The sequence below is a fragment of the Bufo gargarizans genome, chromosome 5 (genome assembly GCF_014858855.1).
Source record: "Bufo gargarizans isolate SCDJY-AF-19 chromosome 5, ASM1485885v1, whole genome shotgun sequence".
NCBI lineage: Eukaryota > Metazoa > Chordata > Amphibia > Anura > Bufonidae > Bufo > Bufo gargarizans.
Genome location: NC_058084.1, coordinates 46,372,258 through 46,388,505, shown reverse-complemented (window position 1 = coordinate 46,388,505; position 16,248 = coordinate 46,372,258). Strand labels below are relative to the sequence as shown.

The 16,248-nt window shown below is 45.5% G+C and overlaps 1 protein-coding gene across 1 annotated transcript in view; it reads left to right on the top strand.

Moving 5' to 3' along the window:
- Positions 1 to 16,248, top strand: part of LOC122939295 (fibrocystin-L-like) — a gene marked incomplete at its 3' end in the record, with an annotated part of 171,561 nt that overhangs the window by 96,645 nt on the left and 58,668 nt on the right. Inside the window, exons 36-38 of the mRNA XM_044295366.1 lie at positions 2,607 to 3,588; positions 7,085 to 7,330; positions 7,623 to 7,772. Of these exons, the coding sequence (XP_044151301.1) occupies positions 2,607 to 3,588; positions 7,085 to 7,330; positions 7,623 to 7,772 (1,378 nt within the window). The remainder of the gene's footprint in view (positions 1 to 2,606; positions 3,589 to 7,084; positions 7,331 to 7,622; positions 7,773 to 16,248) is intronic.

Here is a 16,248-nt window from a genome sequence, read left to right as displayed (position 1 = left end):
GTCCCAGAAGGCATTTAGTGAAAAAGGATAATTCTGCGTAATAATGTGTCCAGGTGCTTTTAGGCTTCTCCCGGTCACTGGTGCTTGTGAAGTCCATTGGCTAAGGTAGCTCTCGGCTTTACTAGACTTTCCCTATATTCAGACATAGACTTGCTGGTCTTTACTATGCTATGCTTCTGGAATCTGCAATTCATGCTCCCTTGACCTGGCTACAGCCAAGGGGCTAACATGGCAGCTACATGATGGAGTAGGGCTGTACTGCTCCTCTCCTGACTCCTCTCAGACACTCACTGCACTTCTACTTCCTTCCTGTTCTAGCTAAGTGATGACAGCACCACCTAGGGGTGAAGGGTTGGAATAACACCCTACCAGCCTGTTATTGGGATATACAGGGTACATATGACAATACATTACAATGTCAAATAGCAAAGTTTAAAGTGCCCACGCATCTCACTAAGTGGGACACTGCACAGTGCAATATCATGTGTAATATATTCCTATAGGGAATTGGTTAGATTCCCATTGCAGGTAGAGCAATAACACAGCACATAATATGTACCACCATATAACATGCCATACAGGGCTAACAGAGATTGTCTATGGAGATATTCTACCCTAGAAGCTATAACTGTGTAGTACGAAGCCTCGGGGACTCATAGGGGGAGACTTATCAAGATTGACATTTCCTACTTGTCCTCTTGATCCCCTGTACTCTGGAGTGAGATGCATCTAATTTATGAAGAAGCAGATACCTCGCAATAAATTAGGCACATCTCTGCACCCAGAAACTGAGATCTGCTATGGCTGGTGTAGACATGAGCTATAAATTACGTGAGTTTCCGGAGTAAATTATAGTAATTTATTTGGGCTCTGGAGACTCCGCCCATTCCACCTTGCCCCTCCCTTTTATCACCACTTTAGAAAAGTGGTGAAAAGCTCAAAAAGTCACACATTATAAAGCAATATGGTGTGCGCTATTATGTGTGGCTTTCAAACAGCACAAAAGTGGCGTAAAATCTCTGATAAATCTCCCCAAGAGCCTTCATATAGGCTTAGTACAAATGGCTCTGAGAGGTGTCTGAGGCCTTAAAGGGGTTGTGCAGTGTCATAATATTGATCGATAGGTCATCAATACCAGATCGACAGCGTTCAGGTAAACTCTGGACACAGAGCTTGTATGAGCGTCGTAACCACTTCAACCATCTGAGCGGCGGGGGTGCCGGGAGTTGGCTATAAGTCCCTTCTTCACTGTTTACATAGACACATAGCTGTGGTTCGCCTGATTAAATCGCTGTTTTTCTTTTCTTGATCCGAGGCTCCATTCCCCAGTTATGATACTTTTTTCTTAATATGCAAAGTAGGTCTTTGGTGCAATGAGGGTGCCACATGTTCTTGTTGCACCCAAGCTCCGCTCTTTTCTGTGGCCAGCCCTTCCCTCTCTGTTTTGTCACTCCATGGCCCTGTCAATGAAAATGGCCAGGGAGGGGATGGCCATCAAAATTAGTGGAGCTTGGGTGCAGCAAGTGCAATGGCGACGCCCTCACTGCACCAATGGCCTGATTTGCCTATTAAGAAAAAGTATCATAACTCAGGACTGGAGCCTCGGATAAACAAAAAAACAACAACAACAGCGTTTTAATCAGGTGAACCACAGCTATGCGCCTATACAGTTGGAAAGGGAGGTCACTGACAAAAAAATATATACTTGTACGCACCTACCCTGATCCTCTGTCGTACCCTGATCCTCTGACGTACAGGAAGAGTCATATTCCTCCTTGCATGGTTAATGTCCTGAGACATGCCAGGATCCTGGTCAGTGAATCATGTTGGACTACTGCCATTTAGTGGCACCCCTGAGGGAATACACATGTAAGACAATTCAACCCCAAGGGGCTTGTGCATCAATCAGAGGCTTAGCTAGAAGGACTCCAGAGGGGTGGTGGCCCCAGGCCCACTCTGCTTCTTCTAGTCTCTGTCTCTCACTGAGCTCTAAATCAGACCTTCCATGCTACGTGCCTACTGGCGGATACCACCCCCTTTTATAGACTTAGGTACTTGTGCACCAATCAGAGGCTTAGCTAGAAGGACTACAGAGGGGTGGTGGCCCCAGGCCACTCTGCTTCTTATAGTCTCTGTCTCTCACTGAGCTCTAAATCAAAACTTCCATGCTACGTGCCTACTGGCGGGTACCACCCCCTTTTATAGACTAAGGTATTTGTGCACCAATCGAGGCTTAGCTAGAAGGACTCCAGAGGGACGGTGGCCCCAGACCCAGTCAGGAGTCTTTAGCTTCTGTCTCTCGCTCAGCTCTAAATCAAACCTTCCATGGTGTGCGACTTTGATTGGAGAGCACATGGTCTGAGTATTGGGTTCTTTGCTGGGTGGTACACCCAGCAAAGAACCTGATACTGAAACCATGTGCTCTCCTGTCAGACTACTGGGGCCATGCTCCTCACTATCATCCTAAATGAAAAAGGAATGCACCAATATATGATGTAAATCCCCAGGCAATCCAAGCACTCCTCACTTATTCTAATAAAACCATGCAAAAATGTATAAATCTCCTAACTCAATTTACTAAAATCCTGTTGTTCTTTTTATCTCAGGTTTCAGTCGGTAATTATCCTTGTGTCGTGTCTTCTTCTAGCGAGACTTCAGTTACATGTAAAGTGGATCCCCAGAACTCCATGGATATTGGGGTTGCAGAAATGGTGTCACTTACAGTAAACAACTTTGGTTATGCCATCAACTCTTTAAATAATGGCATGAGCAGGCGATTCGCCCTCCTACCCCACATTGACTCCATCTCGCCAATCAACGGGTCTGATACAGGATCCACCAGAATTACCATACACGGGTCCGGCTTCTTGACCAGCAATGGCAGCCTTCAGGTGACGGAATTAGGCTGTAACATCGTGTCTCTAACTTACACAGATATTGTATGTGACACTCTGCCTAGTTATTCACACAGTGTAAACGTTGCGATAAAGGTGAGGGGAATCAGTGCCCAGTGCAAAGGCTCCTGCAGCTTTACCTATTCAAGTGCACTTACACCACAAGTATCCAGTGTTGACCCAACTATAGTGCGAAATGCTACCACGATCCACATCAATGGCCTTGGCTTTGGGGAGGTCGCTGATGATGTCACCGTTTATGTCGGTGCCATGAAATTGAATGTGGTAGATGCCAATAACACAGACATAACATGCAACATAGACCCCATTCCTGCTGGAAACTATCCTGTCAAAGTCATTGTACTCAGTAAAGGCTTGGCTCAAGGGTCTTTCACCATGAACAGTCCTGCCGAAGCCACGCTCTTGACACCTTCCGGAAGTGTTTTAGGTGGAACTCTTCTACTCATACAAGGGAATGGATTTCATCTTACCAACACTACTGTGCAAGTCGATGGTGCACCATGTCCAGTCACTGCAGTTGCTCCTTATAGTCTCCAGTGCATGACTCCACCCAGGACCACTGCTACAAGCACTTCCGTGATCATCCGTGTACCATCTGCCTCTTACCCACTACTCAGCTTCTCCTACTCAGAGGCCGATACCCCAACGGTAACGTCAGTTCTTCCAAATACAGGTATGACTATAAAAATGTTAGTTATACGTTATGTACTAGATGTAGCAGAGCTGAGAATGGCGTTGGTCACTGTCAGATCATGATGATAAACAGTCCAAGGGCCAGTTCACACTGAGTTTTTTGTTGCTGATTTTGGAAAATTTCTGCCTCAAAAGCAGCTCGAAAAAAAACGCCTCAAAAGAGCCTCCCATTCATTTCATTAGGAAGCAGCACATGTAAGTAAAATAAATAAGTGTGTAAAAAAGAAGCCGCGCGCCCTATCTGGAGTCAGAATCAGCACGTAAGTCCATGAGTTTTTTTTAATGCATTTTCCCACATGTTTTTTTGGCACAGGTCTGCTTTAAAAACCTCAAGCTGAAAACAGCTTTGCATTGAAGTGAACACCCATTGGATAAAAAAAAAAAGACGTGTCAAAAAACAGCATGGAACCGTGGTAGAAAACGCCTGAAAAGCATGCGTTTTTTTCAAGCTGAAAAATGAAAAAAAGTGCGGATTTTGCTCAGATTTTTTTTTAAGCATATTCGTGTGAATTGACCCTAACAATGACCACATATGTACCTCAAGTAATTAGGCTTATATTAGGCGCACAGATAAAACAGGCGATTGCCGGCAGGGAAGAGTTAATTCCTGCTTGCTCTTAAGTGGAGGAAACTGCTGCTATTACATGCAGCGATCTCCTCCACAGTATGGGGAGCAGTGATCACTAATGCCATCGCTCGTCCCCATACTGAATCATTATTTGATGATCTGCCGCCGGCAAACAATGATTTTAAAACCTGCTGAAAGATTCCTAGTACCAGATGAACGGTTGCTTGTTCATTGGGTAATCGGCGGCAGTATTACACTGCCAGATCGTTGCTAACTAGCGTTCCTACAAGCGCTCGTTATCGATGATCTTCATGATTATCTGCCTGCCTAATATAAGTTTTTGTGGTAATCGGTGGACACCCTAAATCTACAAAATGTAATACATTTTGGATATGTGATTTAGACCAATAGCCGACAATCCATTGACACTTTGATCGGTCATGTTTGTGGGATGCTAGTCACCGGATTTTATAATTTGGTCAGTTATTTCCATCATTTTTTGTAAACCAGGTGCAGGTCAAAAACACTGAGCAGCTGTAGATCTTTCCATTAGGGCTCATGTGCACGGCCGTTGTGCGGCCGTTCCGTGCATTCGGGACTGAAATTTGGGGTCACCACTGCATGGACAACATCAGCTTGAATGTTCTATTTTTTTGCGGTGCGGAGGCACTCCGTAGTGCTTCCGTGGGGTTTCGAGCCTCCATTCCAAGAGAATGGGTCCACATCCGTGATGCAGGGAGCACATGGCCGGTGCCCACGGCTGGAAACGGCCATCTGCATGAGCCCTTTACCTTATCTCAGTAGCTTCACTACTAGTTTTGGCTCATAATAACTGATGGAAATAACTGACCAAATAACTGAAGTGTGAACTTGGCCTTAGTTGCCCATAGCAACCAGGGACGTAGCAAGGATTTTTGCCAACACAAGCGAAGCTACATTTTGGCGCCCCCTCCTCGCAGCTCACCTGGCCCTGGTCCCGTCTGCAGCAGCTGGCTCCTCCACTGTTTGGTCCTGGTATCTTCTCTCTGCTTCAGACAATCGCTGGTTTGAGGACCGTATTTTTCACCCTCTAAGACGCACCTGCCCATAAGACGCACCAAGGATTTAGAGGAGGATAATAAGAAAAAAATATTTTCCATTGAACCTCAGGTCAGACCAGCAATCAGACCCCCAATGTAAATCAGACCTCAGCTCACAGCCCCAATCAGACCCCCAATGTTAATCAGACCTCAGATCAGACCCCCAATGCCTCAGATCAGACCCCCATGTCAGCCATCATGCCCCCATGTCAGCCATCAGCCCCCCATGCCAGCCATCATGCCCCCCATGTCAGCCATCAGCTCAAATAAAATAAAATTAAAATAACTTACCTCTTCTTCTCCTGGACGCCATTTAAGTGTTTCCAGAGGCATAAAGGCGGCCATATACATTCCATATCTGTCGGCTGAACTATTGTTTGGCTGACCGCTATCTCTCCCAACTCCTTCCCGACGTCCACATACAATTTCTGCTCGGCCAAACCTGTATGTGTATTCACTGGGGAGAGAGGAGAAAGCTGCCGTGGTGGCTCATCTCCTGGGAGAACATGAGGATGGGGAGAGAATATTTATTATACCCCATCTTTCTCTCTCCTCGGGGCAATTTTGTGAGCTGCCCACACATTAGACTGTCAGCCCAACCTGACGACAATGGCGGGTTCAGATGCCATTTCACTAATGTGCATGGCGGCCTTGAGAGCAAAGTCACCACGGCCGACTAACTTATGTGGACGTGTGCCGACTCTGGTCCGACAGATGATGAAAGAAGGATCGAGCATGTTAAGTTTCAGCATGCCCAATCCTTTGTTCTCACGGGAGATGAGCTGCTAGCACAGGTGTTTGGCAGCAACTGATTCTCTTCTCTCCACTGAGAACACATGCATGCTCGGTCAAACTAAACGCACATGTGACTGGAGGAGTCGGGAGGACTTGCTTACAGGTATTGAAGATATATATCCACTCTTAGTATCTGTACACAAGTAGCACATAACACAGACTTTTGCTGCGGTTTTTCTTGTACGTCTTCATAAGTTTCATTTTGCCTGGAAGGGACTAAAACAAGTCCATCTAGCAAGGTGAGGGCAAGCTAAAAAGGGAACGTCCATCTCACAAATATTTCTGTACCATTGTTGGAGCTCCAAAATCCCCAGCATAGGCAAAATTTCTAACTGCCTGCAGTCACCACTAGGGGGAGATAAGGAGTTTACTTGTCAGTTTTGGGTAAGTGCCAATAAAACTGGTCATGATTTATCAGGAGGGTGCTGGTTCACCAACTTTTAGAAAGATGTATTTATACTAAAGCCATAAAATGACACAGATTTGTATAAAATGAAGTAACCACATTTCACTTTGTGACTTTAAGGAGTTCATAATAGACCAAATTTATTAAAAAGCATGCATAATTTGGGCGGGTCCTATTGGTGGAACCCCCACCAATCACAAGAATAAGGGCCCTATATGTTGCAGTTCCCCTTGAAATGAATGTAACTGCAGGTCGAGCATGTGCACTGTTGCCCCAATGTATGTGGTCTCCAGTCCTATGACCAGTGAGGGTCCAAGTGGTAGGACCCCCCTGATCTTATAGTTATTCCCTATCCTTGTAGTGTGCATGCTTGACCTACCTTTCCATTTATTTCAAAGGTAGGGTACCAGCACCCTTTCTTGTGGGCCCAGCAGTAGGACCTCCATCGATCTAATAGTCATCCTGCTGATAAGGGAAAACTTGCTTCAACCTAAATACCCCCTTAGGGCTAATTTTGCCTATGCTTTATAGGAAAAGTCGTGTAATTTGGTCTCAGTGAGTACCAGATTATTATATATGCTGGATATATCTGTCAGATCGTGATTCTTGTCTTTATGTTGTTTCTCAGGACCTTCTGGAACCATTGTCACAGTGTCTGGGTCTGGTTTTGGTTTGGATGCCTCAGAAATGAAAGTGACCATTGGCAATGCCACCTGCTCCATCACAGGAGCGTCTGATAGCCAGCTGAACTGCACCGTAGGAGATCACTGGGGCGGCACATTCCCCGTCTCATTTCAGAATCAGAAGGGGTTTGCAAGATCCAGTGCAAAATTCACCTATGAACTTAGTATGACCGGTGTCTCTCCGAGTGAAGGTGAGTCTAATTCTGGTAAGGCTAGTGGCAATCAATATGGCCACCACTATATCTCATGCAGGGAATGTTACTCAGTATTTTCTGGAACTCTGAATAGCAAATCTGTCTAAATATATTATGTGGCAGTTGTGTATGTATGACTGTAAACTTGTTAAAGTGTTTGAGAAATCGGCACCTGTGGGACCTGTAATGGCAGCCATTTTGGTAGTCACCGAGATGTCCTAGAATACCCCATAGTGTTTTACTTCATGTACTGATCCAGTGACCATCAATTCTATTTGTTCTCATACAGGTGGTTTTGGTGGTGGGTTAATCCTCACCATCGCTGGCTCCGGATTTGATGATCAAATTTCCAAGGTGTTTGTGTGCGGCTCTAAATGTGAGGTGGACCAAACGCGATCAGATGGCGGTTTTCTGTATTGCGCAGTGCCCATAAGGAACAGTAAGTGAGCTCCTATAGTAAGATCAATTATTTCTTTATAATATTCTTTAGTCTAAGAAAATGTAGTATAATAAATTAGAATATGAATTAATATTAGAATATATATAAATCTAATATATAAATCTAATATATAAAGCTGAGTGTATGTGTGTGTGTGTATGTCCGCTAAAAGAATCCGCACTGTCACATTTACTATCACAAAATTTGTCTCAGCTATTCGCCAAAAATGCATTAGCCAATAGACACCTGGTCACATGACCTTTATCAGCCAATAGAAGCTCGCAGGCCAGTCTCCACACACACACACACACACACACAGCTTTACACCAGGTTTTCATAACAACCCAGCTATTTTTTTCCCTGCTGTAGATGAGCTTTAACCCCTTCCCGACATATGACATAATAGTACGTCATGGCAGCAGGTGCGTTCCCGCATTTTGACATACTATTACGTCATGGTGATCGGGCGGGCACCAGAGCAGTGCGTGCCCGATCACTGCAGGGGCCCGGCAGTCCCTTGTAGCTGGGCCCCTGCTGCGCCATATAAGGGATTTGCGGCAGGTGAGGGAGCCCATCGGGTCCCCGCGCTGCTGTGGCAGGGACTCTATGTGTCAGAAGGCAGCCCGATGCCATGCAGAGGCTGACCAATGCCTTGCACGGCATCAGGACCTGCCTTCTACGGGTGCTCAGGAGATCCAGCCTCAGGACCGGTCTTCTAGGCAACCTGTTTGTGTACTACTCAGTGTAATACACTAGCAGGCAATGCATTACAATACAGGTGTATTGTAATGCATTGCAGAGGGGATCAGACCCCCAAAAGTCAAGTCCCAGAGTGGGACAGAAAAAAAGTTTAAAACAAAAGTAAAAAAGAGTTTTTAATAAAAAAAATAACGTTTCAAGTAAAAAAAGAAAAAAAGCCCCTTTCCCCTGATTTTATATAAAAAAATGAATTTTTTTTTTAAAAACACACACATATTAGGTATCACCGCGTCCATAACGACCGGCTCTATAAATATATCACATGATCCACCCCGTCCGATAAGCTGTACAAAAAATGCAATTTTTCTACCTTACATCATAAAAAGTGCAACACCAAGCGATCAAAAACACATATGCCCCCCAAAATGGTACCAATAAAACCGTCTCTCAGAACATGGAGACACTAAAACATCTTTTTTTTTTGTTTCAAAAATGCAATTATTGTGTTAAAAATAAGTTTAAAAAAGTATACATATTAGGTATCGCCGCATCTGTAACAACCAGCTCTATAAAAAAATCATATGACTTAACCCCTCAGATAAACACAGTAAAAAAAAAAAAACAGTGCCAAAAAAAGCCATTTCTTGTCACCTTACATCACAAAAATTGCAACACCAAGCTATCAAAAAGGCGTATGCCCCCCAAAATAATACCAATCAAACCGTCACCTCATCCCACAAAAAATATGATCCAAAAAATAAAAAAAATATGACTCTCAGACAATGGAGACACTAAAATATGATTTTTTTGCTACAAAAATGCTATTATTGTGTTAAAGTGAAATAAAAAAATAGATATGTTAGATATCGCTGTGTCCATAAGAACCGGCTTTATAAAAATATTACATGACCTAACCCCTCAGGTGAATACCGTAAAAAAAAAAAAAAAAAAACTGTGGCCATTTTTTGTCACCTAACATCATTTAAAGTGCAACACCAAGCGATCAAAAAGGCATATGCCCCCCAAAATAAAACCAATCCAACCGTCATCCCATCCCACAAAAAATGAGACCCTACCTAAGACAATCGGTAAAAAAATAAAAAGACTAAGGCTTTTAGAGGCACTAAAACATGATTTTTTTGGGTTTAAAAAATGCTATTATTGTGTAAAATTTAAATAAATAAGAAAAAGTATACATATTAGGTATTGCCACGTCTTTAACGACCTTCTCTATAAAAATATCACGTTACCTAACCCCTCAGGTGAACTGTGCCAAAACAAAGAATTTTTTTGGCCACCTTGCCTCATAAAGTGTAATAATGAATGATCAAAAAATAATATGTACCCAAAAATGGTACTAACAAAAAAAGGTCAACTCTTCCTGCAAAAAATGAGCCCCTGCACAAGACTATTGGCAGAAAAATTTAAAAAAATATGGCGTTCAGAACATGGAGACACAAAAACTTTTAATTTTTTCAAAAATGCTTTATTATGTAAAACTAAAACAACCAAACAAAGTAGACATATTTGATATCAACGCGTCCGTAACAACCTGCTCTATAAAAATAGTGCATTATCTGACCTGTCAGATGAACTTTGTAAAAAATAAAAACCGTGCCAACCTTGCCTCACAAAAAAACTTAATATAGAGCGATTAAAAATCATATGTACCCCAAAATAGTACCAATAAGGCCTCCTGCACACGAACGTTTTTTTACACGGTCCGCAAAAACGGGGTCCGTAGGTCCGTGATCCGTGACCGTTTTTCCGTCCGTGGGTCTTCCTTGATTTTTGGAGGATCCACGGACATGAAAAAAAAGTCATTTTGGTGTCCGCCTGGCCGTGCGGAGCCAAACGGATCCGTCCTGAATTACAATGCAAGTCAATGGGGACGGATCCGTTTGATGTTGACACAATATGGTGCCATTTCAAACGGATCCGTCCCCATTGACTTTCAATGTAAAGTCTGGAGTTCTGTTATACCATCGGATTGGAGTTTTCTCCAATCCGATGGTATATTACTTGTAGCGTCCCCATCACCATGGGAACGCCTCTATGTTAGAATATACTGTCGGATATGAGCTACATCGTGAAACTCATTTCCGACAGTATATTCTAACACAGAAGCGTTCCCATGGTGATGGAGACGCTTCAGGTTAGAATATACAAAAAAACTGTGTACATGACTGCCCCCTGCTGCCTGGCAGGTGCTGCCAGGCAGCAGGGGGCAGACCCCCCCCCTGTTTTTAACTCATTGGTGGCCAGTGGGCCCCCCCTCCCCTGTTGTTAACTCGTTGGTGGCCAGTGTGCGCACCCCCCTCCCTCCCTCCCTCTATTGTTTTAATACATTGGGGCCAGTGTGCGCGCCCCCCCCCCCAACCCCCCCTCCCTCCCTCTATTGTTTTAATACATTGGGGCCAGTGTGCGCGCGCCCCCCCAACCCCCCCTCCCTCCCTCTATTGTTTTAATACATTGGGGCCAGTGTGCGCACCCCCCCAACCCCCCCCCCCCCCCCCCCTCACTCCCTCTATTGTAATCATCATCGGTGGCAGCGGAGTAGAAGATTTTCATACTTACCTGCTTCTTGCTGCTGCGATGTCTGCGTCCGGCCGGGAGCTCCTCCTACTGGTAAGTGACAGGTCTGTGCGGCGCATTGCTGTCACTTACCAGTAGGAGGAGCTCCCGGCCGGACGCAGACATCGCAGCATCAAGAAGCAGGTAAGTATGAAAATCTTCTACTCCGCTGCCACCGATGATGATTACAATAGAGGGAGGGAGGGGGGGGGGGGGGGGGGGGGTTGGGGGGGTGCGCACACTGGCCCCAATGTATTAAAACAATAGAGGGAGGGAGGGGGGGTTGGGGGGGCGCGCGCACACTGGCCCCAATGTATTAAAACAATAGAGGGAGGGAGGGGGGGTTGGGGGGGGGCGCGCACACTGGCCCCAATGTATTAAAACAATAGAGGGAGGGAGGGAGGGGGGTGCGCACACTGGCCACCAACGAGTTAACAACAGGGGAGGGGGGGGGGGCCGCACAATGATATTCAAACTGGGGAGGGGGGGGGGGGGGGTCTGCCCCCTGCTGCCTGGCAGCCCTGATCTCTTACAGGGGGATATGATGGGGTTAATTGTACTATCATATCCCCCTGTAAGAGATCGGGTGCTGCCAGGCAGCAGGGGGCAGTCTTGTACAAAGTTTGCAGTGTATTCTAACTAGAAGCGTCCCCATCACCATGGGAACGCTTCTGTGTTAGAATATACTGTCGGAAATGAGTTTTCACGAAGTGAAAACTTAGATCAGAAAAAGCTTTTATGCAGACGGATCTTCGGATCCGTCTGTATGAAACTAAAACCTACGGCCACGGATCACGGACACGGATGCCAATCTTGTGTGCATCCGTGTTCTTTCACGGACCCATTGACTTGAATGGGCCCGTGAACCGTTGGCCGTGAAAAAAATAGGACAGGTCATATTTTTTTCACGGCCAGGAAACACGGCTCACGGATGCGGCTGCCAAACGGTGCATTTTCCGATTTTTCCACGGACCCATTGAAAGTCAATGGGTCCGTGAAAAAAAACGGAAAACGGCACAACGGCCACGGATGCACACAACGTTCGTGTGCAGGAGGCCTAAAACTGTCACCCTATCCCATAGTTTCAAAAATGAGGTCACTTTTGGGAGTTTCTACTGTAGGGGTGCATCAGGGGGGGGGGCTTAAAATGGGACATGGTGTCTAAAAACCAGTCCAGCAAAATCTGCCTTCCAAAAACCATACTGCAGTCCTTTCCTTTTGCACCCTGCCATGCGCCCTTACATCAGTTTACGATCACATGTGAGGTGTTTCTGTAAACCTCAGAATCAGGGTTATACACTTTTAGTTTTGTTTGGCTGTTACCCCTCGATGTGTTAAAGAAAAAAATTGATTAAAATGGAAAATCTGCCCAAAAAGTTAAATTTTTAAATTTCATCTCCATTTTCCTTTAATTCTTGTGGAACACCTAAAGGGTTAACAAAGTATGTCAAATCAGTTTTGAGTAACTTGAGGGGCGTAGTTTCTTCAAAGGGGTCATTTATGGGGGGGGTTTCTATTAGGTAAGCCCCACAAAGTGACTGCAAACCTGAACTGGTCCATAAAAAGTGGGTTTTGGAAATGTTCTTAAAATTCTTTTAGAATTGCTTCTAAAATTCTAAGCCTTCTAACGTCCCCAAAAAATAAAATGACATTTACAAAATGATGCAAACATAAAGTAGACATATGGGGAATGTTAAAGGGAACCTGTCACCGGGATTTTGTGTATAGAGCTGAGGACATGGGTTGCTAGATGGCCGTTAGCACATCCGCAATATCCAGTCCCCATAGCTCTGTGTGCTTTTATTGTGTATAAAAATCGATTTGATATATATGCAAATTAACCTGAGATGAGTCCTGTCCCTGACTCATCTCACGTACAGGACTCATCTCAGGTTAATTTGCATATGTATCAAATCGGTTTTTTTACACAATAAAAGCACACAGAGCTATGGGGACTGAAAAAATGAAGGTACAAATCAGGGGTGGGAGGGACAGTGACTTTCTTCCTGCAGCTCACACTCAGACAATACAGTGATGCTGTCTCAGAGTGAGCTGTTCTAAAAGACATGCCCCCGACGGTTAGGCCATGTCCCCTCCCACACCGCAGCCGACAGGGATTGAAAAAATTAAGTTAAAAATCAACTTCTAGGTCCTGCTAAGCCAGGCCCCCGATTTGGTTAGGCCATGCCCCCCACTCCTCAGCCGACAGGGATTGAAATTTTTTTGTTAAAAATCAACTTCTGTCAGCTGCAGAGGTGGAAGGGAGGGAGGGTGACTTTCTTCCTGTAGCTCACATTCAGACAGCACAGTGCAGCTGTCTGAGAGAGAGCTGTTCAAAAGGACATCCCTGTGTCCGTCCAGGCCCTGTGCCAGATGAAGGACAGGGAATCTGAAGGGGGCGGGTTGCTGGAGATGTCACTGTTATAGTGGGTAGTGTTGATATCTTTTAACGACACACACAAACATTAAATGAAATAGATCAAATATACCCCAGCAAAGCCGTGTCCTTCAGCTTGTCTAATATATAAAGCTGAGTGTGTGTGTATGTATGTCCGCTAAAGGAATCCACACCATCACATTTACAATCACAAAATTTGTCACACAGGTACATTAGGTGTCCGGGAAGGTATTAGACTAGGTCTCAGCTCTCTAGGACTTACCGTTCCTGAGATTTCCCAAAATATGCATTAGCCAATAGAAGCTTGCAGGCCGTTAGCCTCCGCATACACAGTTTTACTCCAGTTCCATAACAACCCAGCCATTTTTCTTCACTGCTGTAGGTCAGCTTTAAAGGGGCAGGGAGCTGTGGATGACACTGTTAAGGGAGCAGAGTGCTGTGGAGGTCACAGTTAAGGGGGAAGGTAGGGTGGCCATTCAGGCCACCCTCAAAAGACGGACTTAAAAACCCCACCCGCAGGTCCCGCTAAGCAATGCCCCCGATCCGGTTAGGTCACGCCCCTTCCACTCCGCAGCCAACGGGGATTTAAAAAAAAAATGAAGGTAGAAATCAACTTCTATCAGCTGCAGGGGTGGGAGGGAGGGTGACTTTCTCCCTGCAGCTCACACTCAGACAGCACAGTGATGCTGTCTGAGAGTGAGATGTTCAAAAGAACATCCTTGTGTCTGTCCAGGCCCTGTGCCGGACGAAGGAAAAGGAGTCTGAAAGCCGGACTGTCTGGCCTAAAACCAAACCTCTGGCCACCCTAGGGGCAGGCTGCTGTGGAGGTCACAGTTAAAGGGGTTGTCCAGGTTCAGAGCTGAACCCGGACATACCCTTATTTTCACCCCGGCAGCCCCCCTGAGCCTAGCATCGGAGCATCTCATGCTCCGATGCGCTCCAGTGCCCTGCGCTAGATCGCGCAGGGCACGGGCTCTTGTGTTTTCAATAACACACTGCCGGGCGGTAACTTCCGCCCAGCAGTGTGTTCGGTGACGTCACCGGCTCTGAGGGGCGGGCTTTAGCTCTGCCCTAGCCGTTTTACTGGCTAGGGCAGAGCCAAATCCCGCCCATCAGTGCCGGTGACGTCACCGGGGTTCCTGTCAGCCCCATAGAGAGCCCGGTACGTCACCGGAACTCAGAAAAATGCCTTTGCCCTGTGCAATTTAGCGCAGGGCAAAGGAGAGCATCGGAGCATGAACTGCTCCGATGCTCATGTGAGGGGGGCTGCCTGGGTGAAAATGGAGGGTTGTCCAGGTTCAGCTCTGAACCTGGACAACCCCTTTAAGGGGATGGTCTGTTATGGAGGTCAGTGTTAAAGGGCATATTTCTGTAGAGGCCATAGCTAAGGGGACGGGGTGTTGTGGAAATCACTGTTAAGGAGATGGGGTACTGTGGAGGTCACTGTTAAAGGGGCGGGCTGCTGTGGAGGTCACTGTTAAGGGGTGGGACGCTGTGGAGGTCTCTGTTAAGGGGATGTTCCGCTATGGTGGTCAGTGTTAAAGGTTGGGGTGCCGTAGAGGTCACTGTTAAGGGGGCAGGGTGTTGTCGAGGTCACATTTTAAAGGAATGGAATTCTGTGGTGGTCACTGTTAAGGGGGTGGGTTATTGTGGAAACCACTGTTAACGAGGGATACTGTGGAGGTCACTAATAAAGGGGCGGCCGCTGTGGAGGTCACTGTTAGGGCTGTTTTACATGAGCGAGTCCATTGCGGGAATCATGCTCCGTGTGTGAGTGTGATCCTCCGCTCTGACTTGCAGGAGCGCACGGCATTATCATGATTTATAATGCTATGTGTCTCTGCTTGGCCTTATTTCTACAGAATCATAGTGACATAAAGCTGTCAGTATGATTCTGTAGAAAAAAGGCCATGCAGAGACACATAGCATTATAAATCATGATAATGCCGTGCGCTCCTGCAAGTCCAGAGCGGAGGATCGCACTCACACACGGAGCGCGATTCCCGTAATGGACTCGCTCGTGTGAAACAGCCCTTAAAGGGCAGGCCGCTGTGGAGGTCATTGTTAAAGGGGCGGGGTACTGTAGATGTCACTATTATAGTGGATACGGTCGATATCTTTTAACGACACACACAAACATTAAATGAAATAGATGAAATATACCCGTGCAAAGCCGGCTCCTTCTGCTAGTATATATATATATAAAATAATAGAAATGTATCAAACTGTAGTCATCAAACTTAGGATGGGCAATGTATGGTGTGGTGGAAGAATGCACATATGCAGGAATGCTGGTCACTGGTCACTCGTATAGGAAGCCAAGTGGTTGCTGTATAACCTGAAAAACCACAACCTGCAAATAGGGGAAGCGCAAATAGAAATTTACATCCATTTTCCCAGACTATGTAATACTAACAATACGTAAGCAGATACTGCAGGGGAGTTGTGCTTTAATTTTAACCCCTTAGTGACCAAGCCTGTTTGGGCCTTTATGACCGAGCGTTTTTCTTCCTTTTTTCATGGTCTCGTTCCAAGAGCTATAACTTTTTTATTTTTTCGTCTATATAGCTTTATGAGGGCTTGTTTTTTACGGGACAAGTTGTAGTTTTTAATGGCACCATTTTGGGGTACACATAACTTTCTGATGAACTTTTATTAACTCTTTCTGGGAGGGAGATGGGGGAAAATAGCAATACTGCCACTGCGTTTTTACATTATAAATTTTACCGCGTTCATTTTTCGGTTCAAATAACATAATATCTTTATTCTCTGGGTCAGTACGATTACAGTGATACTAAATACTTA